This window comes from Rutidosis leptorrhynchoides, chromosome 2, assembly GCF_046630445.1.
Source record: "Rutidosis leptorrhynchoides isolate AG116_Rl617_1_P2 chromosome 2, CSIRO_AGI_Rlap_v1, whole genome shotgun sequence".
NCBI lineage: Eukaryota > Viridiplantae > Streptophyta > Magnoliopsida > Asterales > Asteraceae > Rutidosis > Rutidosis leptorrhynchoides.
Genome location: NC_092334.1, coordinates 87,001,280 through 87,027,116, shown reverse-complemented (window position 1 = coordinate 87,027,116; position 25,837 = coordinate 87,001,280). Strand labels below are relative to the sequence as shown.

Genomic DNA, 25,837 nt, shown 5'->3' with positions numbered 1-25,837 from the left:
ACATTGGAATTAAAGGCGCTTCCAAACCATTTGGAATATGCATATTTGCATGGTGAATCTCAATTACCTGTAATCATCTCATCCTCCCTTTCTGAAAATGAAAAATCTCAATTGATTTCCGTGTTAAAAGCCCACAAACCAGATATTGCATGGAAGATCCAAGATATCAAGGGTATAAGTCCTTCATATTGTACACACAAAATTCTCATGGAAGATGATTTCAAACCTTGTGTGCAACGTTAACGAAGACTAAACCCTAACATGCAAGATGTGGTGAAGAAAGAGATAATTAAACTACTTGATGCAGGTTTAATTTATCCCATCTCTGATAGTTCATGGGTAAGCCCGGTGCAATGCGTACCTAAAAAAGGTGGCATTACCGTGATCACGAATGAAAAAGATGAGCTTATTCCTACTCGGACTGTAACTGGATGGCGTGTTTGCATTGATTATAGAAAATTAAATGACGCCACCAGAAAAGATCATTTTCCATTACCTTTCATCGATCAAATGTTGGAAAGGTTAGCAGGAAACAGTTACTATTGTTTCCTTGATGGTTTTTCAGGGTATTTTCAAATCCCAATCGCACCCGAAGACCAAGAGAAAACCACCTTCACATGCCCATATGGCACTTTTTCGTACAAGCGCATGCCATTCGGACTTTGCAATGCCTCTGCAACCTTTCAAAGGTGCATGATGGCGATTTTCCATGATATGATAGAAGAATGCATGGAAGTTTTCATGGATGACTTTTCAGTCTTCGGTGACTCTTTTGAGTCGTGTCTTTCAAATCTTGAACGAATGCTTATTAGATGCGAGAAATCAAATCTAGTGCTTAACTGGGAGAAATGCCATTTCATGGTTAAAGAAGGCATCGTTCTAGGTCATAAAATCTCAAGTGAAGGAATTAAAGTGGATAAAGCAAAAGTTGATGTAATTGCTAAACTTCCACATCCTACCAATGTCAAAGGAGTTAGGAGTTTTCTAGGGCATGCCGGTTTTTACCGACGATTCATTAAAGATTTTTCTAAAATTGCCACTCCAATGAACAAACTCCTCGAAAAAGATAATCCATTTGTCTTCTCGGACGAATGTATTAAATCTTTCAACATTCTTAAAGAAAAGCTCACCAATGCGCCAATCATGATAGCTCCAAACTGGGCCCTTCCATTTGAGCTCATGTGTGATGCAAGTGATTTTGCAATAGGAGCCGTTTTAGGTCAAAGGATAGAAAAATGATTTAAACCCATTTACTATGCTAGTAAGACTTTACAAGGAGCACAAACGAACTACACAACCACTGAAAAGGAACTCCTTGCTATAGTCTTTTCTTTTGATAAATTCCGATCATATCTTGTTCTAGCAAAAACGGTTATCTATACCAATCATTCTGCTCTTAAGTACTTGTTTTCAAAACAAGATGCTAAACCACGCTTAATTCGTTGGATCTTACTCCTGCAAGAGTTTGACATCGAAATCCGAGATAAAAAGGGAGCAGAAAATCTTGCCGCCGATCATCTTTCACGTCTTGAGAACCCTGAGCTAGAAACTCTGGATGAATCCGCGATACAGGATGACTTTCCTGATGAACATCTCATAAAGATTGAGAATGAAGAACCACCATGGTTCACACCAATTGCGAACTATTTGGTATGTGGATTTCTTGAAAAGGGACTGTCGTATCAAAAACGAAAGAAATTCTTTAGCGACATTAAATACTATTTTTGGGAGGATCCACATCTGTTTAAAAATTGTCTCGATGGAGTAATACGCAGGTGCGTATTCGGGAATGAAGCTAGACAAATCTTACTCCATTGTCACACATGACCTACAGGAGGGCATTACGGACCTTAACTCACGGGAAGAAAGGTCTACGAGGCTGGATTCTATTGGCCTTCTATTTTCAAGGATGCCCATCTTCTCTGTAAATCCTGTGATGCATGTTAAAGGGTCGGGAGAATAAGTCAACGCGATGAGATGCCACAAAATGTCATTCAAGTTTGCAAAGTTTTCGACATTTGGGCTCTTTTTCAAAATCTCATAATAATCTTTACATACTCGTTGCTATTGATTATGTGTCTAAATGGGTGGAAGCGCAAGCTCTCCCAACAAATGATGCACGAGTTGTAGTCAATTTTTGAAACGTCTTTTTGCACGGTTCGGAACACCGAAAGCTTTGATAAGTGATCGGGGTACACATTTTTGCAACGCTCAACTTGAGAAAGTTCTTAAAAGATGTGGGGTAATTCATAAGATATCGACAGCTTATCATCCACAAACAAGTGGACAAGTTGAGAACACTAACCGAGCATTAAAACGTATTCTAGAGAAAACTGTAGGTGCAAATCCAAAGGAGTGGTCCATGAAATTGGAGGATGCTCTTTGGGCCTTCCGAACGGCCTATAAAACTCCAATTGGAACCACACCTTTTCGACTCGTTTACGGAAAAACATGTCATCTCCCGGTTGAAATCGAGCACAAAGCATTTTGTTCTCTTAAGACATGTAATCTTGATTTGCATGAAGCAGGACGATTACGTTTAAGCCAGCTGACCGAATTAGATGAGTTAAGACATGATGCATATGAAAACTCACTCATCTACAAAGAAAAAACGAAAAAATGGCACGATAAACGTTTAAACAAAAAAGTGTTTCATGAAGGAGACCGTGTCCTTCTATACAATTCTAGATTTAAACTATTTCCCGAAAAGTTAAAATCTAGATGGTCAGGACCGTTCACAGTTACAAGAGTTTTACCTTATGGAACGGTCGAATTAGTGGACTCAAATGATAAACCATTCAAAGTAAATGGACATAGGCTGAAACACTATTTTGATGGACCACGAGAGATTGATAATGATCTTAATCATAAGTTTGACACCACAGCTAACTAAGTGTGGGGAGAGTCGAATGTTCCAAGAGAGAGAAAGATCTCGTGTTTGATATTCTGTTCTTGTTTAGTTTTTCAAGAATGGAATCCGATTGGTCTTTCCCTAGCAGACCCTAAAGAACTAGTCTTCTCCCCCCATTCTAAATTTTTATTTTTATTTCGTGTGTTTTATTTTTGTTTCTATTTGTTTTCAGATGCATAAGTCGCGCATTTTGATCGATCAAAACCATTCTCTTCTCACATACGCACTAATCTACACCTTACCAATTGATATGGTGATGGAGATCAGGGAGAAAATGACTGCTATTAGAAAAGAGAAAAGGGCAGAACATAACAAAGTTAATTTCGCACAAGGTATATCTAAATCTGCTGCAAAACGAAGGACAAAACAACTCGAAAAATGTTACAAGTGCGGAAAGTGGTCCCACGAAGGGAAATGCCCCAAGAATCAAACTTATTCTAATTTCGAGTTTGTAACTTTATGCCGAGAAGGGCCAGTCAAGTGTTTCCAAGAAAAATTACTAAACCCGAGAGGGTACGCATATGAAGCTATGGAAAATCAACTTGGTCGACTCGCTTTCGAAGCAATTCACTCAGGTTGTTTTCAAGATGATAATTCTGTGAGATTCTGAAATTCTCACAAGTGTGCGAGTGTGCAAGTGTGCAAGTTTGATGTGTGATTTATTTTAGTATGCTATTGTGTGATAAACAAGTATGTCTGTTTGAAAAGACAAATGTATTTGTAATTTAAGTTTGTTTATTTGTTTAAATGCATTTAATCTTCGGCTTTCAAGCGATAAATCTTCTAATTTAAGTGTTTAAATTGGTAATCGGTAAAATTAGGTATCTAAAACTGAAATTACTGTTATCAAACAAAAATTTAAATTTTGAATTAGGGAATATCGTTTATCGAGAAGATATAAATATCTTAAGTCAAATACTTAATATAACGATTTCAAAATATTCATGAGTGAAATTAAGTTCCTGCTGAAATCACGCTAGAACGGAAAATTTTATTATTTTTAGAAAAGATAATTTGATTTAAGTGGGATAAAAATATACTTTTAATTAATAACTTTAAAATGCCGATTGCTATAAATTTGTCGCGAGTTAAGATTAAGTGTTTACACTGAAATTATTTTACCCAAGGGTGGGGCGAGAATTTTGTTATCATTATTTTATCCTTATTAATTTAAAGTATACCAAAAATAAATTTAATCCTTTTGTGTGATTTTATTTTCTTTGTATCGACTTAAAATGATAATTATAATAATTTGTTTCAGGTAAGAATAGGTGATAAAACCGAAATTACCCTACCCAAGGACGGGGCGCAAATTTTATTATTATTATTACAAGTTTTAATTTTAAGTATTGTAAAATATTATTTAAAAAAAATAAATAAATGTGTGTCTTTGTGTGCATGTTTGTTTGTTTTGTTTGTTGTGTGAAAATAGGTAAAACAAGGCGTGTTCATAGACTGGCAGTAAAGTTCAGCAAAAGTAACTAATTTTTGACGAAACATGTGAACAAGAGAAGATATTTGTAATAAAGAATAATTCAACTCCAAATAGCGCAAGTTAGGGCTTTCTAGCTCTAAGAGGTTTTAAAACCCTTTCTATACTATTTGCCCTCGTGAATTCTAATTTTTTATGATTTCATTGCAAATGAGGGCATTGCATGATCTCAAGTGTGGGGAGGGGTTATAATTCTCTCGGTTTATACACTTGGCTTATTCTTTAAATTTTGTGAAAAATTTAAAAATTTCTAGCTAAATAAATTCAAATCATGTTTATATATATTTATGAACGGTAAAATTAAGTAAAATTTACTGAAACTATCGTCACCTAAAATGGACATAAATTGAGAAACAACACAAATGTTGAATTTATTTAATAGAATAGATGAGAATAAAAAGGCAAAGAAAAAGCCAAGTGTGGGGAGATTAACCAATCTATTTGTTTAAAACTGCATATCACATGTTTGTGCGAAGTTTTGCAGGTACTTTTGTTGTAATCCATAAAAAACAGTGATTGAAACTGACATATGGGCCAATTGGAGAACTAAAAGGGCGATCTACACTATAAGGGATAGTGTTACACCCAACTGACCCTTCGTACAAAATGTTTTTAAAAGATCAAAATGTGTTCATAAAATCTTATTTTCCTTAAGAAAAACATTAATCTTTTAATACACGAGGTCTTCAGGATGAATCAATTCCATCCTTAGAGGAAGTAAAGTCTTCCGAAAAAGAAACGCGCTTCTTGATTTAGGTCAAGAAGTTGTCGTCCAGACCGGCTGTAGAGTCTACGAAAAACCTTGTAAAGTTTTCTCGAAAATCAGCTGGAAATCCACGGACCTCAGCATCAAACAGGGTCGCCAAGTGGTCAGACTTATCCTATCCATAAGAGGATCTGTCTCGTAAAATGGGGAGGACGCCTTGCAAATCAGCTGGATAAGACTGATGAACCAGATCCCCAGAAAGGATAATCTCCTTAAAGATTAAAAATCAGCATTTAAGCCTGATATTAATCAATCCTTGAGATTGACTTTAAAGATTGAGAATTACAAACTCATGGAATTCGATGATATCTATACTCGAACTTGATCGAGAAAATGTTTTGAAAAAAAAAATATAAAACTGATTTGTTTTCAAAGAACTTATTTTCAGTACGTTCATTAATGTTGAACGTAAAATCCTAGGAATTCACCGAAATTCATTAGGTCACATGAACCAAATCGGGTGTCAACCGTGAGAACGGTGGTGGCATAGCATGGTCGGAGACAGGACCTTGTGCCAGACCAAAAACTTCTAGGGTGATCTTTACTATTTCTCCTACCAAGGATAGTAATTGCATCCGACACGATGTTGACCATGATTTTATGCATGTTCATGTAACATAGCCTTAACAGTTTCTTGTTCATCGCTCTCCTTTGCAACCGGACGGTAGTTTGCCGAAAGGTAATATACGGAACAAGTAAACTGGATGTGTGCTTTCCAAACACAGGGATAGCAAGTGGGTACACAAAACCGAAAGTTTTTAGCTTAAAATCAAAAGAAAATATGAAACCCACAACCCACAAAAATGTTTATGAAAACTTACACCAGTGATGGGTTAATCCGGAAAACGTGTCTAGTGTAAAAGCTAGCATGCATTTTCAAAATACAAAACGTTTTCATCAGGTTCCTACTTTCCCTAAGGATCCAAATTTTTCTAAGTCACGTAAGACTTTAACTGCGACCCTTAAGTTTCATTAACTTGAAACTTGTTCGTTGTTATGAATTGAATTGACGGAATTTGTATCGTGACGTGAGAAAGAAATCATCATCATTGTATATAGTGTGAAATAGAGTGTGAAAAATAAAGGAATAAATCGTGTGAAGTGTGATTCCCTATTAGTTCGAAGTATTTTTAGTTCTGTATTGCTTGAGGGCAAGCAATGTTCAAAGTGTGGGGAGTTTGATATTGCTCAAAATGAACATATATTTAGTCGCAATATCCCTCCTAAATAATAGGTTTTCATATGTAATTGTATTATATTTCCATTGTAATTGTACAAATAAATAAAAGTGAAGACGGAGTGCAAAAATGAAGATTAAATCAGAAAAGACTGTTAAAAATGCTCAACGTACAAGTGATACTCCAAGATGTACACGATCTTAATGCTCAAGTGAATAAGTGCAAGTTAACAAGCCAAAAATACAAGGATTTGAAGCTTTCCAAACTAGACCCACCAAGTGTACAATTTAACATGCAGAGAGTACAAGTCCATGAAGCGCTAGATAAACTGATGACCACAAGAATTTTGAGTGCATCCTACACTTACATTATGATTAAAAATCATAATAGTTAGGTCATGGTGCCATGTTGTCTACAAAATATCATATCATATTAAACAAATTAAAGAAAGGGTCAAGTAATATAAGTGAAGCAAGATACACTTGATCTAACTTGGTCAAGACAATTTCCTGACACCTTTCACATAATGGAATTTTAAATGATAAATATGTTAGGTATTTGCTTTCTAGTGAATTAGATAAAGAAAAGAATTGATAAGGTGGAGTACTCATAATTCACAATCCTTTATTTAAAGGAAGAAGAGTCTGACAGAGAAGAACACACAATTACGGAGCACTTAAATTTTCAGTTTCTATCTCTATTTTCACTTCAAATAATTAGTAGTTTGGGTATTGTACTTTATTATTGTACGGGTGATTTTCTATCAAGTTTCTACCACATCGAATTAATGGAAGCTAAGAACTTTTGTGTAAGTTTTATTTACTCTTTTATTATGTTTAGTAGCTAATTTGTTATTATGCTTATTTAACCTAAGTAGTTATGATGTTTGACTAAAAATAGGAAATGGGTTAATTTAATTTGTACAACGGTTAATATTTAGATAAAGAACGACCTTAAGGAAGATTGGGGTTTTAACTATTAATGGGTATGGTAAAATAATTAAGTGACAACTTGTTAAATTACCACTATTTATAATTTACTATATGTATAAATAATCACATACGTTAACCGGACACGGAAGACGGGTTATTTACATATATGGTAAATTATTCATTGAAACGGACACGTGAATGGATTAATGGTTAAAAGACTAGTTAAAATTAAGGTGGGTTACATACAGTGACAACTGGTGTAATTATTGACATACGTGACAACCGCGTCAAACCATCTAAATAGTAATTAGTTAGAATATTTAACTGTGGTTACAAGATAGAATGACGAGGACACTCGCATTTGATGCTTGTAATTATAGGACTGCACTAGACAACTCCAGGTGGACATATTAAATATTCTACGGGTGCAAGGAAAATTAACCCGGGGTAAAAAATAAAAAATTAAAAGTCAAACATCGTAACTACGGAAGTTAAATAAGCATAATACTCTTCTTATTTTATTTTTATCTCGTTTAGTTAAAGTACTTTATTTTTACTGCTGTAATTTCTATTTACTTTGTCACTTTATTCTAGTTTAAATTTACTATATTGTTGTTTGAATTAAAAAGAAAAGCCAAAAAGACAAACCGGTCGTTAAACGGTAAATCCCCCCAAAGTTACCTATTAATTACTATATATTACTAAATCTAACTTAGTTACTTAATTTACCTAGATAACCTAGTAAAGCACCTAATAAAAGTGTCCATGGATCGATCTCCCGAACTTTACCTTAGCTATATTACCATACGATAGGTATACTTGCCTAGTGTGTTTTAGTTTAATTTTAGGTAATTTCTTGTAGAAAATATATATAAAACTGATAACCGTTTCATACACCACTAAAAAAAACACATCAATGACAATATAGGTGTCGTAGTTAACTTTTTCTTTAACAATTGAAACGCTTTCTCTTTTTCATCTTTCCATTCAAATTTCTTCCCTTTATGCGTTAATGAAGTCAAGGGTTTTGCTATTCTGGAAAAGTCTTGGATGAACCTTCTGTAGTAACCAGCTAGTCCTAAAAACTGGCGTATGTGTTTCAGAGTTTTCGGAATTTCTCACTTTTCAACGGTTTCAATCTTTGCTGGATCCACCTGAATATCTTCTTTGTTCACTATGTGACCGAGGAATTGAACTTCTTCCAACCAAAATGTACACTTTGAAAACTTAGCGTACAGTTTTTCTTTTCTCAGCAACTCTAGCACTCTTCTCAAATGTTCTTCGTGCTCTTGATCATTCTTCGAGTAAATAAGTATGTCATCGATGAAAATAATGACAAACTTGTCAAGATATGGCCCACACACTCGGTTCATGAGGTCTATGAACACAGCTGGTGCGTTAGTCAATCCAAACGGCATAACCATAAACTCATAATGACCGTAACGGGTCCTAAAAGCAGTCTTTGGAATATCATCCTCCTTCACTCGCATTTGATGATATCCAGAACGTAAATCGATCTTCGAATAAATAGACGAGCCTTGTAGTTGATCAAATAAGTCATCGATTCTGGTAGTGGGTAGCGGTTCTTGATGGTAAGTTTGTTCAACTCTCGGTAGTCGATACACAACCTGAATGTACCATCTTTCTTCTTGACAAACAAAACAGGAGCTCCCCATGGTGATGTGCTTGGTCGAATGAAACCACGCTCTAAAAGTTCCTGTAACTGACTTTGTAATTCTTTCATTTCGCTGGGTGCGAGTCTGTATGGAGCACGAGCTATTGGTGCAGCTCCTGGTACAAGGTCTATTTGAAATTCAACGGATCGATGTGGGGGTAATCCTGGTAATTATTTCGGAAATACATCGGAAAATTCTTTTGCGACGGGAACATCACTGATGTTCTTTTCTTCAGGTTTAACTTCCTCGATGTGTGTTAGAATGACGTAACAACCTTTTCTTATTAGTTTTTGCGCCTTCAAACTACTAATAAGATTTAATTTCGCGTTGTTCTTTTCTCCGTACACCATTAAAGGTTTTCCTTTTTCACGCATAATGCGAATCGCATTTTTGTAACAAACGACCTCTGCTCTCACCTTTTTCAACCAGTCCATGCCAATTATTACATCAAAACTCCCTAAATCGACTGGTATTAAATCAATTTTAAACGTTTCATCTCCCAGTTTAATTTCTCTCTCCCGACATATATTATCTCCTGAAATTAATTTACCGTTTGCTAATTCGAGTAAAAATTTACTATCCAAAGGCGTCAATGGGCAACTTAATTTAGCACAAAATTCTCTACTCATATAGCTTCTATCCGCACCCGAATCAAATAAAACATAAGCTGAATTATCGTCAATAAGAAACGTACCCGTAACAAGCTCCGGGTCTTCCTGTGCTTCTGCCGCATTAATATTGAAAACTCTTCCACGGCCCTGCCCATTAGTATTCCCCTGATTCGGGAAATTTCTAATAATGTGGCCCGGTTTTCCATATTTATAACAAACAGCGTTGGTATTACTTGCTCCGACACTATTCGTTTCGGCATTACTTGTTCTGACATTATTTGTTCCTTTAGTTCTGTTAAACTTTGGTCCGTAGACCTCACACTTTGTCACGCTATGACCATTTCTTTTACATCTGTTGCAAAATGTCGTGCAAAACCCCTGATGATTTTCTTCACATCTATGACATAGTTGTTTTTGGTTTTTGTTGCCGTTGTTGTTATTGAGGTTGTTGTTGGGATTGTTATTGTTATTGAAACGGTTGTTGTAGTTGTTGTTGTTATTATACTGGTGACTCTTTTCACCGTTTTCCTCCCACTTCCTCTTGAGTTGTTTCGTGTTGGCTTCTTCGACCGCCTGCTCTTTAATTCTTCCCTCAATCTGATTTATGAGTTTATGAGCCATTCGACTTGTCTTCTGTATAGAAGCGGGCTCGTGTGAACTCACATCTTCTTGAATCCTTACTGGTAACCCTTTTACAAACGCGTCGATCTTCTCTTCTTCATCTTCGAATGCTCCCGGACACAATAGGCACAACTCTGTGAATTGTCATTCATATGTGGTAACGTCGAACCCTTGTGTTCGTAACTCTCTAAGTTCTGCCTTGAGTTTATTGACTTCGTTTCTAGGATGGTACTGCTCGTTCATCAATTGCTTGAATGCCGACCACGGTAGTGCGTAAGCAGCATTTTATCCTACCTGTTCAAGATAGGTGTTTCACCACGTTAACGCAGTACCTATGAAGGTATGCGTAGCGTACTTAACTTTGTCCTCTTCAGTACACTTACTTATGGCAAACCCCGATTCGACTTTCTCGGTCCACCGTTTCAATCCAATTGGTCCTTCGGTTCCATCAAATTCCAAAGGTTTGCAGGCAGTGAATTCTTTGTAGGAGCATCCTACACGATTTCTTGCGCCGTTAGCTACATTGCTAGATTCAGAGTTATTGTTGGTATGTAGCGTAGCCTGTACTGCGGCTATGTTTGCAGCAAGAAAGGTACGAAATTCCTCTTCGCTCATATTCATGGTGTGTCGAGTATTCGGTGCCATTTCCTTCAAAATAGCCAACTGAATCGAGTTAATCATACAGAATATTAAGAGTAGTCAATAGTATTTCGTAGCATAATATGAACTCATTTATAAAAGCTTTTTCTTCATATTAGCGTTTTATAAGTTTAAATTCGGGTACTACCTACCCGTTAAGTTCATACTTAGTAGCTAATATACAATTCAACTACTACAATTCCAAGTGAAAAACTGATTATAATAATATATCTCATACAAATATTCTTCAAACTTACAACTTCGCTATATTACATATAACATGAAATATAGTACACATTGATACAGGACAGTTTTGAAGATAAACCTAGTTAATACGCAAGTTGTTCAGCAAAAGAAATAAAGACACGTAATTCATAAGTCCAGAAACAAGTCATGCATTCTGGTTTTACTAAGACGACTTCCCATCCTTGGTTTTGTGGAAAGTAATCGTTATGACCATTGGCTAGGCAGCATGTTGTAATGTCGTCAAAAGTACGAGGGTTTCGTAATGCCCAACAGCCCCGTAACAATCTAAAAACCTTGTTTCTCACCCCAACTACTGAATCCGTCACTTGTGGGAAGGTCTTATTTAAAAGCTGCAGTCCAATGTTCTTTTTATCACTTTGGTAAGAAGCGAATATCACTAACCCGTAAGCATAACATGCTTCTTTATGTTGCATGTTAGAAGCTCTTTCTAATTCACGAAATCCTATGTTGGGATATGTTGAGTCAAAATAGGTTCTTAACCCGTAGCGTAAAATTGCATTTGGGTTCCCCGCATTTAATGCTTTAAAGAAAACACGGCGTAACTTACGGTCTCCCCAATGTGATATACCCCACCTATCAAAGGAAAGCCTTTTATAAACTAAGCCATTTCTGGAAAGTCTTTCAAATGTTTGACAAGTTAATTTCGCCATAACTAAATGTGCTGATGAATTCTGACCGACTCTAGACAAGATTTCCTCAATCATATCCTCTGGTAGGTCTTCTAAAATATTCGGGTGTCTACCCTTAACGTCCATTTTGTTTTTATACTGTAAAATAGACAAGGATTAGATTCGTAAAAGATAATTAACAAACAATACAAGCAATTTTTTTTCATAGAACATAAAAGTACAAGCACACTACAATACATATAATATACAACATGATTACAACCCTCTAATCTGAATCACTGGTTTCTTCTTCTTCGGACTTGGTTCGTTTTCCTAATTTTCTAGGAATATATGGTGTTCCTCTAATACGAGCCATCGTTTTCCACAATGGTTTAGAGAAACCTGGTGGTTTAGAGGTTCCCGGGTCATTGTTACATTTTAAGAAATACGGATGTTGTCGATACATATAAAGTTCATCGGGGTTGGAATCAGGTTTTTCTATTTTTATACCTTTTCCCTTATTATTTTCTTTAGCTTTATTAAATTGGGTCCAGGTAATTTCTATAATATCATCGGAATCCTCATCGGGATCCGATTCATCGGAAAATTGGTAATCTTCCCAATATTTTGCTTCCTCGGCGGAAACACCATTGACCATTATTAATTTTGGTCCGTTAGTTGAGAATTTTCTTTTATTTAATCGATTTACTATAGGTATCAATATTTCTTCCTCCGGAACCTCTTCTTTGTCTGGTTCCTCCTCTTCTGATTCCTCCTCTTCTGGTTCCACTTCTTCCGGTTCCTCCTCTTCCGGTTCCTCTTCGGGAATTTGTGAATCTTCTCAAAATATATTCGACTCTTCATTATTATTAGGTGAATCAATGAGATTTGTACTAGAGGTAGACATCTATTACACAATATCAAACACGTTAAGAGATTAATATATCACATAATATTTACATGTTAATAATATATAGTTTCCAACAAGAAAATGTTAAGCAATCGTTTTTGAAGAAAAACATGGTCGAAGTCCAGACTCACTAATGCATCCTAACAAACTCGGTAAGACACACTAATGCAATTTTCTGGTTCTCTAAGACCAACGCTCTGATACCAACTGAAATATCCCGTTCATATTGATTATAAACGTTCCATATTAATTGATTTCGTCGCGAGGTTTTGACCTCTATATGAGACGTTTTTCAAAGACTGCATTCATTTTTAAAACAACCATAACCTTTATTTTATCTATAAAGGTTTAAAAGCATTACTTAGATTATCAAATAATGATAATCTAAAATATACCATTTACACACGACCATTACATAATGGTTTACAATAAGAATATATTACATCAAAAATAAGTTTCTTGAATGCAGTTTTTACATAATATCATACAAGCATGGACTCCAAATCTTGTCCTTATTTTAGTATGCAACAGCGGAAGCTCTTAATAATCACCTGAGAATAAACATGCTTAAAACGTCAACAAAAATGTTGGTGAGTTATAGGTTTAACCTATATATTATCAAATCATAATAATAGACCACAAGATTTCATATTTCAATATACATCCCATACATAGAGATAAAAATCATTCATATGGTGAACACCTGGTAACCGACATTAACAAGATGCATATAAGAATATCCCCTATCATTCCGGGAAATCCTTCGGACATGATAAAAACAACATCGAAGTACTAAAGCATCCGGTACTTTGGATGGGGTTCGTTAGGCCCAATAGATCTATCTTTAGGATTTGCATCAATTAGTAGAACGGTTTACTAATTCTTAGGTTACCAAGCAAAAGGGGCATATTCGGCTTCGATCATTCACCCATATAATGTAGTTTCATTTACTTGTGTCTATTTCGTAAAACATTTATAAAACTGCATGTATTCTCATCCCAAAATATTAGTTTTTAAAAGTGGGACTATAACTCACTTTCACATATTTTTACTTCGTCGGGAAGTAAGACTTGGCCACTGGTCGATTCACAAACCTATAACAAATATGTACATATATATCAAAGTATGTTCAAAATATATTTACAATATTTTTAATACGTTTTAATGTTTTAAGTTTATTAAGTCAGCTGTCCTCGTTAGTAACCTACAACTAGTTGTCCACAATTAGATTTACATAAATAAATCGATATATATTATCTTGAATCAATCCACGACCCAGTGTATACACGTCTCAGGCTAGATCACAACTCAAAGTATATATATTTTTGGAATCAACCTCAACCCTGTATAGCTAACTCCAACATTACTGCATATAGAGTGTCTATGGTTGTTCCAAATAATATATATACATGGGTCGATATGATATGTCAAAACATTTGCATACGTGTCTATGGTATCTCAAGATTACATAATATATTAGAATACATGTATAATACAATATAAGTTAGCTAGGATATGATTTGTATAGAATTGTTACAATATTTCCCGTAGCTACAACAATAAAAAAATATCCAAACTTGTTTTACCCATAACTTCTTCGTTTTAAATCCGTTTTGAGTGAATCAAATTGCTATGGTTTCATATTGAACTCTATTTTATGAATCTAAATAGAAAATTTATAGGTTTATAGTCGGAAATATAAGTTACAAGTCATTTTTGTAAGAGGTAGTCATTTCAGTCGAAAGAACGGCATCTTGATGACCATTTTGAAAAACATACTTCCACTTTGAGTTTAACCATGAATTTTGGATATAGTTTCATGTTCATAAGAAAAATAATTTTCCCAGAAGAACAACTTTTAAATCAAAGTTTATCATAGTTTTTAATTATCAAACCCAAAACAGCCCGCGGTGTTACTATGACGGCGTATGTCCGGTTTTACAGTGTTTTTCGTGTTTCCAGGTTTTAAATCATTAAGTTAGCATATCATATAGATATAGGAAATGTGTTTAGTTGATTTTAAAATTCAAGTTAGAAGGATTAACTTTTGTTTGCAAACAAGTTTAAAATTAACTAAACTATGTTCTAGTGATTTCAAGTTTAAACCTTCGAATAAGATAGCTTTATATGTATGAATCGAATGATGTTATGAACATCATTACTACCTCAAGTTTTGTGGATAAACCTACTGGAAAAGAGACAAATGGATCTAGCTTCAAAGGATCCTTGGATGGCTTGAAAGTTCTTGAAGCAGAATCATGACGAAAACAAGTTCAAGTAAGATCATCACTCGAAATGAGATTGTTATAGTTATAGAAATTGAACCAAAGTTTGAATATGAGTATTACCTTGTATTAGAAAGATATCTTACTGTAAATAAGAAAGATTTCTTGAGGTTGGATGATCACTTTACAATATTGGAAGTAAGCTAGCAAACTTGGAAGTATTCTTGATTTTATGAAACTAGAACTTATAGAATTTATGAAGAACACTTAGAACTTGAAGATAGAACTTGAGAGAGATCAATTATATGAAGAAAATTGAAGAATGAAAGTGTTTGTAGGTGTTTTTGGTCATTGGTATATGGATTAGATATAAAGGATGTGTAATTTTATTTACATGTAAATAAGTCATGAATGATTACTAATATTTTTGTAATTTTATGAGATATTTCATGCTAGTTGCCAAATGATGTTCCCACATGTGTTAGGTGACTCACATGGGCTGCTAAGAGCTGATCATTGGAGTGTACATACCAATATTATATACATCTAAAAGCTGTGTATTGTACGAGTACGAATACAGGTGCATACGAGTAGAATTGTTGATGAAACTGAACGAGGATGTAATTGTAAGCATTTTTGTTAAGTAGAAGTATTTTGATAAGTGTCTTGAAGTCTTTCAAAAGTGAATGAATACATATTAAAATACTACATGTATATACATTTTAACTGAGTCGTTAAGTCATCGTTAGTCGTTACATGTAAATGTTGTTTTGAAACCTTTAGGTTAACGATCTTGTTAAATGTTGTTAACCCATTGTTTATTATATCTAAAGAGATGTTAAATTATTACATTATCATGATATTATGATATATTAATATATCTTAGTATGATATATATACAGTTAAATGTTGTTACAACGATAATCGTTACATATATGTCTCGTTTCGAAATCATTAAGTTAGTAGTCTTGTTTTTACATATGTAGTTTATTGTTAATACACTTAATGACATGTTTACTTATCATTTATCATGATTAAACATAGTGTATCAATATCTTAATATGATTCATATGTATTTAGTAAAACGTTGTTATAACGATAATCGTTATATATATCGTTTCGAGTTTCTTAATTCAATAAACTCAATTTTATTTATATAACTCATTGTTAAAATACCTAATGAGATACTTACTTATCATAATATCATGTTAACTATATATATATATCCATATATATGTCATCATATAGTTTTTACAAGTTTTAACGTTCGTGAATCACCGGTCAACTTGGGTGGTCAATTGTCTATATAAAACCTATTTTAATTAATCAAGTCTTAACAAGTTTGATTGCTTAACATGTTGAAAACATTTAATCATGTAAATAACAATTTCATTTAATATAAATAAACATGGAAAAGTTCGGGTCACTACATATATGGCCTTAAGCAGGCACCTAGGAAGTGGAATGAAAAACTGACTTGTTCATTAATTGAATATGGTTTTGTGCAAAGTAAAAATGATTACTCATTGTTTGTGAAATCTGATGATGAGTCCTTTGTTGGGTTGTTAGTTTATGTAGATGATATTGTTATCACTGGAAGTCATGTTAGTGAAATTGACAAAGTTAAAAAATTTCTATCTACTAAATTCATGATAAAGGATCTTCTAGTGTTAAAATATTTTTTGGGTATTGAAGTGTTAAAATCTGAACAAGGGCTGTGTCTATCACAAAGGAAGTATTGTCTTGATTTGTTAGCTGAATTTGGTCTTACTGGTTGTAAACATGCTTTAACTCCTATTGAAGTTTCTTTTGTTGATGAAAAGATTGATGCTCCTATTGAAAAAATTAATCAATATCAAAGACTCATAGGAAGATTGATATACCTTACAATAACCAGACTAGATATCTCTTTTACTGTGCATGTCCTTAGCCAATTTATGCATTGTCCAATGAAATCTCATATGAAACTTGCATTAAGATTACTTAGATACTTGAAGAAGTCTCCAGGTAAAGGTGTGCATATAGTAAAGAGCAATGTTTCTGATATTAAAGTATTTGTTGATTCTGACTGGGCAAAAAGGGTAATGGAAAGAAAGTCAATAACAGGATATGCTATTTTTCTTAATGAGTCTTTAATTGCTTGGAAAAGCAAAAAACAGCCAACCATTTCCAGGTCTTCAGCAGAAGCAGAATTCAGGACATCTTCTTGAATCACCAGCATCCTGCACTTGCCACTGTTACTTATGAAGTGGTCTGGGTTTTAAAAATTTTAAATGATTTAAAAATTAAGTATAGCATTCTTGTAAATGTGTTTGTTGATAATAAAGCTGCTATTCATATTGCTTCAAACCCTGTGTTTCATGAGAAGACTAAACACTTTGAGATTGATCTCTTTTATGTAAGAGATAAAATTGTTAATGGTGTAATTAAACCTGTAAAACTTGACTCTGAAGAAAATGTGGTTGATATTTTTACAAAAGGACTAAATAGCTTGCAACATGAATACTTAGTTGAAAAGTTGTTAATGAAAGATATGTTTACATAATCAGATTGTGGGAGGGTGTTAAAATAAGCAATCTAATTATGTATTTCAAGCTATATTCATGTACTTAAAGTAAGGTTGAGCATGTGCAGGATGCTGTTGATTCAAGAAGATGTCCAGATTCTGTTGCTGAATGTTGCTGTTTAGTTCCAGTTAGCTGATCAAGTTTTACAGTGGTTGAAGGCACAAACTCTTTGTGAATCACATATCACTCTTATATAAGTAAGATTAAAATGTTCAAGGGATAAAACTGTCAATCCACCAAAGTTAAAGTTGAGGGGTCTGGTTGTCATTCTCTCATTTTATCTCTGTATAAATAGATCAAGTTAGGGTTTCAGTCATCATAACTGTATCATTCTCATACGATTCATCTTTGTCCTCTCTCATTGTTTTTGGTATTGTGATTGATTCATCTAATTGATGAACAATCTTTTAGTATTAGTCTTATAGATTCAAAGTGTAGAGTTTACACTTGTGGTTTTGTATATCCAGTTGTTAATTTCTGGATTGTTTGGTGGTTAATAAATCGTTTGATTTCTTGGTTTCTGGTGTTAAATCTGTTGATTCGTTTGGTTTATATCTTTGTTCAAATACATAGGGTCGAAATACTTTATTAAGAAATTGTTGATTTACAAAAAGGGCGAGAACTGCAAAAACTTTTGATTTATAAATATTTTACATCGTCGGCTTCCCAACCTTGGAGAACTGACGGTAAGATAGACGTCAACCGACACTGTGGTGGTGTCCACATTGCCGGCGTCGGTGAGAGGACTTCAGCCGATGGTGTGGACACCGAGAGCTCTAAGTGCTAAAATGTTAACGATGTTCTGCTTGAAAAGTTATTATGGTAATTATCTCATTTTAACTTCTATATATTTATTGTCACTTTTATCAGGATGTGCAGAAAACGGTGACAATGGAGATATTATTGATGATCACTATCATTTATTCTTAGTTCATCTATGTTCATTCATCAATTTCATATTATTATTATTATTTTCATTTCTATATCTGATTTTTTTTTTTTTTATCTTTTTCTTTAATAATACAGAGTGACATTGAACTGATGCACTCTCTTGGTATACAAGCATACAAATTTTCAATATCTTGGGTCAGAATTCTTCCACGTATTTTCTCCAGTCTTACCATCCCTAAATTTTTACTGTAATTTATTTCCATCAGCTCTTCATTTTTGCATTTTTTATTCAGGAGGAAGATTTGGTGAAGTTAATCCTGCTGCCATCATATTCTATAACAAGATCTTAGACAATGTGATTCTCAAAGGTGTGAACATGTTTTACACAATTGTTGGTATATGTTTTTGTGATTAAAGTATGATTTATAAAAAAAAATTATACAGGAATAGAACCATTTGTGACAATTTACCATGCCGCTTTTCCTCAAGAACTTGAAGATAGATATGGGTCGTGGCTAAACCCTGAAATGCAGTACGTCTAAATTGCGGTTCTTCATAGTTATATTTACAATTCGTACTCTCCTTGATGCATTATGTTTCGTATTTGTAGGGAAGAGTTTTTGTACTTGGCAGAAGTTTGTTTCAAATATTTTGGAGACCGAGTCAAGTATTGGATGACGATAAACGAACCTAAATTTGGCGTAGAAATGGGTTACGAAAAGGGGCTTGTTCCACCATCACGTTGTTCTGAGCCTTTTGGAAACTGTATCGAAGGAAATTCTGATATCGAGCCACTCATCGCTATGCACAACATGTTATTGGCTCATGGCAGAGCATCCAAGCTATATCATGAATATTTTCAGGCAATAAATTCTAAAGTAGCCTTTACTTGTTCTATAAGTAGTTGTGTAATGAGTATTTTGACATCTTTGATTTGTATTTGTAGCCTAAACAAGGTGGTTTAATCGGGTTCACTGTGCACGCTTGCATGTATGAACCGCTAACTGATACTGAACTTGATCGTGAAGCTGCCAAAAGGGCATTTGCTTTCCATGCTGGCTGGTAATTTTTTTGATTCCCACATAAAGATCATTAACAATATTTAGGATCTCGGTTAAACATCTTAATGTTAAACAGGGTACTCGATCCTTCAATATTTGGGCACTACCCTGAAGAAATACAAGAATACCTCGGAAGTGAATTACCAAGTTTTTCTCTTGAAGAACAGAATTTTATGAAGAATAGTATTGATTTTATTGGCATCAACCATTATTCAAGTATATATGCAAAGGATTGCACTAATTCTAGCTGTTCTACAACTGCAAATCGTGCAATTGAAGGTTTCATTGACACTGTTGGAGAACGTGATGGCGTGCTAATCGGTGAACTTGTAGGGAAGTTACAATCTTTGAGCCAACTAATTATTTTCTAAAATTTATTTACTTGATTGATAACAAGAACATTGTTGTCTACTTCAAATCAGACAGGGGTAGAAGGATCATATGTTGTTCCAAGGGGAATGGAGAAGATTGTTAACCTTATCAAGATTCGTTACAATAATAAACCCATGTTCATAACTGAAAATGATAAGTGTCACAATTTATGGATTTGAAAATTTTCAGTAATTTTATTGTGCATGTATCCTCATCTTCTATATACTTTCTGCAGGATATTCTTCACCCAACGGCCACGAGCAAGGTGTCAATGAGTTATTAAACGATGTTAAGCGAATTGAGTATTACACATCATACCTTGCTTCATTATTAAAGTCTATAAGGTTAGCTCTACAATCGTGAGGACATACAAAAAACATGTCTGAATCATGTGGCCATATGATATTTTGCCATGATATTTTAGCACCATCCATGAATTATTGTCTGTTTGAGTTCAAATGTTAGAGTGTACATATTGATTATAAAATTGACTGTTTCAAACAACTAACAGAGGGGGAGCAGACGTACGTGGTTATTTCGCATGGTCATTGATGGATAGCTATGAATGGTTGCAAGGTTATGATGTGAGGTACGGGTTCTACTACGTGGATCGTCAAACATTAACTCGAGTACCGAAACTTTCTGCAAGATGGTATTTGAATTTCTTAACAAACACTAGTGATTTTACCAGTAAGTATGTACCAAGAGACAGAAGATCATTTCAGAAAGATGGTATAAATATATCAAAAGCAGATGCATAATTGTTTTTTTCTTATCTGCAAAAGGTGTTTGGGAGTACTGTTTCATTCCGTTATTTGTTTTATGTAATTTATTTACAAAGTTTATACAATGTAAAGAAGTAATTTTGGTATTTGACCCATTACATCAAAAACAAATACCTTTTTTGCTATTTAAAAAGAAACTACAAAACTCTAATAAGTTGTTAAGAATGATCTTTATGTCTTTATCTTTTTAATGTTTTGAAAAGTTTCTTGTCTTAAATTTGCATCCATGAATGATTTTCTGCTCTGCCCTTAATTTTAGACAAATGGTACAATTCCTCTGAATTTGGATCATGCATTGACAATCCAATTGAATTGTAGGATGTGCAAGTTTAGTAGTATCTAGTTTCAACTGACGATCTCAAAGTTTATTAACCTGATGGTAAGACATGGTTATGTGGAATACAAGAATTTGCACGACATTGCAGTACAGTTTTAGTTTATATCCACTAAACTATATTAAAAATTAGAATAGTATTCCGTATAAAACTAGTATAGTACTAGTTATTGCGTATAAAATTAAATTAAAATACCACCTACCCCCTTCAAACCTTCTCGATTTGATAATTTAACAAAAATAAAATAATTAAAATAAATTCAAAATGGATAAGCTCTCAGTCACATATCGTGCATTCGTACATATACATGTCACTTCAATAAATCAGATACATACACTAAACTAACTAACGATCTCTATCAAAAACTCCAAAAAAACTTCTCAAGTTAGTTTCAGGATTCAGAGTTTCAGCTTTTGTTCAGATTTAAACCACGCGATTGAAGTAAGTTTCTATCCTAATGTTTAATTATGAACAAATTTGCAAACCGGGTATGGGTCTCGGAGATATGGGTAAATGTCATTGAAGAAGATGATTAGTTTGAGTTCATAGTCAAATCTAGTCCTCAAGTATTTATAAACTACTCTTTCAACACAATTTTAATTAACTAGAGGTTTTAGAAGTTACAGTTTAGCCCCTATTTATAATGCTGTTATTTTAGGTATAAATAAATTATATATAAAGTAACATGTAGCTCTTTGGTTAATCATTTAGTTTGGTGCCAAAGTCCCATAGAATTGAGTTTATTGATCAGAAGTAGTCAAAAACTGCAAGGTGATGGTTATGGCCCACTTTGGCACTTTAGATCATTTTTTTAGAACCAAAATGATGATTTTTCAGATCCAATTGAATATCTGTGCCCACAAGCATTGAAAAGTATTATTATTAATAGATATTATGGTATATATCTTTCATTATAGACATATAAAATGACTATATTGTATTGAATATTATATAAGTTTTTGTGTTATTTAGGCATATTAGTTTTTGTTTGTTTGTGTGTTAATTTGTTAATATATGTTTGATATAATCTTCATGAACCATAGTAGTAAGTATAAGTTTGTTTTTGAATTCTATAGATATAACCTGTGGTGAGATTGGATTTGTATGTTCCCTTGTGTACATTGTGGACCCTTTTGATAGATTAGTTCGGTAAATACGAATCCCGAGTTAAAAACTTGTGGGGGCACCGTAAGCATGACATTGTGGCATGAATGGCGTGACATCATTCATTGCAGTATGGTCAACCGAAGTCAACTCCAATGGTTGCTTTTATGCTGCTCTTTCTTCTTCTTGGCTCACGGAGACGACATAAAACGATCAGATTTCCCAGAAAATTTTATGTTTGGAGTTGGTACCTCTGCCTACCAAGTATGTTCTACTCTTTTTGTTTTTCTTTTTCTTTTTGTAATTTGGACTCAAAAATGGAAATTTTAAAAATTCTTCGTATTATTGTGTTGTAGATTGAAGGAGCATATCGCGAAGATGGAAAAAGTCTCAACAACTGGGATGTTTTCTCTCTTTCCCCAGGTAACAACTATTAGTGCATAACGCAAGTCCCTAGTTCATTATTGTGTATTCGTGAATTCTATGGACATTGTAAGTACTCGGACATTTGGTTGTTGGTTTATTGCGTTTTATTTTACGTTTACAATCAATTGTATGCATTTATTGTTGAATTACTTGTTGTCTGTATAACCGCACAGATGCAGAATGCATCCGTACGGATACAAGTGCAACCGCACGGTTACACGTGCAGACCCTATTTAATGTTGATTTCGGGTTCATTTTTGGGGTTACGAACCTTTACACAACCCTAGCCGTGTTTCTGTTTCTCTGCAGGTCTAGCACTCAGTTTAGTTGATCTATTACATCTCAAAGTCGATTTGCTTAATTAGATCACAAGTTATTAAGTCGTTTTTGATATAAAACCCAATATCGAGTTATTCCGCACTCGATATTATTAATTTGGTCGATTAATATTGTTTAATCGTTCCTACAACAACAATGTTCTTTGTTGGTTCACTTTTTATGATATTTTTTTTGTGTTGGGTAATTAATCATGTTTTCTTTATTGATTTTGTTAATTTGGTTTTCCATGTGTAGGTCACATTCGAAATGATGACAATGGATTCATAGCTAATGACCATTACCATCGATATCTAGTACGTTAATATATTGGCTTGGACTCATCAATTATATTGCTTAAGAAATATAGACAAGTTTTCTAGCTGATTTTACATTAGTATTCGTCAGTAAAATGTTTTTCAATTATTTATTATCAAAAACGATTTTGTATCTGACTAAACTACAATGGCAGAAAGATTTTGACATCATACAATCTCTCGGTGTAGACGCTTACCGCTTCTCTATATCTTGGGCAAGAATACTTCCTAGTAAGAATAAGAATACCACTTATAGCAATTAAAATTGGAAAGAAAAAAAAACACTAATTTTTGCGTTTGTTAATCGAAGATGTTTTTGTGTTGTATCAGGAGGAAGATTTGGTGAAGTTAATCCAGAAGGGATTATGTTCTATAACAAAATCTTGGATGAACTTATACTCAGAGGTAACATCAATTAATTGCTCTTTACATTATTTATTTGTGCTTTATGAATAATTAATATTTAATACACAATAACCATAAATTTGCAAGTCATGCAGGGATTACACCATTTGTGACAATTTACCATCACGATTTTCCTCAAGAACTTCAAGATCGATACGGGTCTTGGCTCAGCCCATTAATGCAGTACGTAGATCAAACTTGCTCATCTATTCAATTCGATAGATTTGGTCTTAAGTGTTAACATATGTTTTGTTTTATTAATGGTTTGTTGTAGGGAAGATTATGTTCATTATGCAGAAACATGTTTCAAGAACTTTGGCGACCGAGTGAAGTATTGGACCACTATCAACGAGCCAAATTTGTTCACGCAAATGGCCTACCAAAACGGACGATACCCGCCCGCCCGTTGTTCGGATCCATTTGGCGATTGTTCAGCTGGGAATTCGGATGTCGAACCTATAATAGTTATGCATAACATGCTATTGGCACATGGCAAGGCCGTTAATATATACCGAAAATATTATCAGGTAATTAATTAATTAATTAACCTTAAATATGACCTTTTTTATAGTGTGAATATTCGTTGAATAGAGAAATATCTGTGCAGCGTGAACAAGGTGGGTCCGTCGGGATTGTTTTAGATTGCTTAATGTTTGAGCCTCTGACAGATAATGATCAAGAAGCTGCGAACAGAGGTTTGGCTTTTTCTATCGGTTGGTAAGCACACATATATTTATTTATTTTTTTCAGAATTAAATTAAGAATCTTTGAAAATGATGAATTTTTAATGTTGTTAAACAGGGCATTGGATCCGCTAATATTTGGTGATTATCCCTTGGAAATGCGCGAGATCCTTGGAAATCAGCTGCTGAAATTTTCCAATTCTGAAAAAGAGTTTATGAAAAACAGTGTTGACTTTATCGGAGTCAACCATTACTCAACTACGTATGCAGTCGATTGCATTCATTCTAGTTGTAGTCTAACTGGGAATCGGCCTATTAAAGGTTTTGTTGAAGGAATTTTTGTGCGAGATGGTGTTCAAATTGGTGATCCTGTATGTTCAAAAAACTCTTTTCCCCCCTAATCTACTACTTTTCTTTTAATTTATTTTTCTATTTATTTATAGAAAAAATTTACAGCTTTTTTAAATTGGTTATAATTGTCTGATTATGTTAACAGACTGGTATTAGTACTCTGCCAGTAGTTCCAAGAGGTTTGGGAGAAGTGATAGACTATTTAAAGAAGAAATATGACAACAAACCCATGTTTGTCACCGAAAATGGTATGCGAAATTGTGTACTTATTATTACATTTTAAATTTGTTTCAGTTGTTAAAATTTTAATATTGGTGTTGATAATCGCTCTTTTAGATCTCTAAACTCAACTTAAAAAAGTGTAAAACTTTTAGTGAACTGCAGTAGTTCTTACCTATTTGTAGTTGTATATCATACTTTTTTGACATCTTAAGTCATTCTCTTATACTGAAAGGGTGATGATGATTCCACTTACTTTTTTTGATAAATCCACTTTTATTGTGCATTATATGTTTGTATTGTACAAGTCATCAATCAATGCATAATGTAAGTAGAATTTTTAAATAAGTGGGTGGAAATATCAACTCCCATACTGAAAATAGGATCTGTGTTTGGTGGTTTAAAATAACCCATTCCCCTAATGCAGGTTATTCTGACCCAACAACACAAGGTCAAGGTCAAGATGTACTTCACGATGTCAAACGAATTGAGTATCACAAATCGTACCTCGCATCTTTGGCCAAAGCAATCAGGTGATCATATAATTTGAGTCATTTTATTATTTGCAATGCAGCATTTGAAACCAAATCTTTCAATAATCCGGTCAATTTGGGTTGTGTTGTATCTCTTAGTTTGTTAAACGGGTAAAACATAGAATAACAGAAACGGGTCGAAACAGGTTGAAGTTGTCCAAAGTGTATATATTATAATGTATTTGCTTGTCAACCCAATCCGAATTGATACCCGACTGACCTGCATATTTTGAACTTTTGTCATCTATAACCATTATATTTGTTGAAGTAGTAAAAAAGGGACATTTTACAGGGACGGTGCTGACGTGAGGGGCTATTTTGCGTGGACGTTGATGGATGATTTCGAATGGATTATTGGGTACAATGTGAGATTCGGGTTATACTACATTGATCGTCAAACGCTTGATCGTATACCTAAGTTGTCTGCAAAATGGTATCAAGATTTCTTGAAAAACAATACGCAACCACTCACAGCAACAATATCAGAGTTACAATACAAGGCTGCAGACTCATAAAGATCATTTGTGACAGACAATTTGTTGTTGTAAGCTATGAATTTTTATCTAATTATATATTCATCCTTCGGAAAATAATTTGTATAAAGGGTTATATGATTATTATTTATTTTGTTACAACA

At 33.9% G+C, this 25,837-nt stretch overlaps 1 protein-coding gene and 1 pseudogene across 2 annotated transcripts; both read left to right on the top strand.

Annotated features, from left to right (window-relative positions):
- LOC139888043 (beta-glucosidase 18-like) overlaps nucleotides 1–20,488 on the top strand; it is a 169,193-nt pseudogene extending 148,705 nt beyond the window's left edge.
- A 653-nt stretch (nucleotides 20,489–21,141) lies between these two features.
- Nucleotides 21,142–25,837, top strand: LOC139891121 (beta-glucosidase 18-like). Of its 2 annotated transcripts, none has more exons than XM_071874052.1 (13): nucleotides 21,142–21,288; nucleotides 22,083–22,215; nucleotides 22,308–22,374; nucleotides 22,951–23,009; nucleotides 23,165–23,240; nucleotides 23,340–23,414; nucleotides 23,510–23,597; nucleotides 23,689–23,941; nucleotides 24,022–24,131; nucleotides 24,216–24,468; nucleotides 24,594–24,696; nucleotides 25,095–25,200; nucleotides 25,493–25,837. In XM_071874052.1, exons 2-13 carry the CDS (start codon nucleotides 22,084–22,086, stop codon nucleotides 25,713–25,715), a joined length of 1,545 nt encoding a protein of 514 aa, XP_071730153.1. In that variant the 5' UTR covers nucleotides 21,142–21,288; nucleotide 22,083; the 3' UTR covers nucleotides 25,716–25,837. The 2 variants fall into 2 exon arrangements, with proteins under 2 accessions (XP_071730153.1, XP_071730152.1); XM_071874051.1 differs by having other exon boundaries at nucleotides 21,146–21,288; nucleotides 21,924–22,215.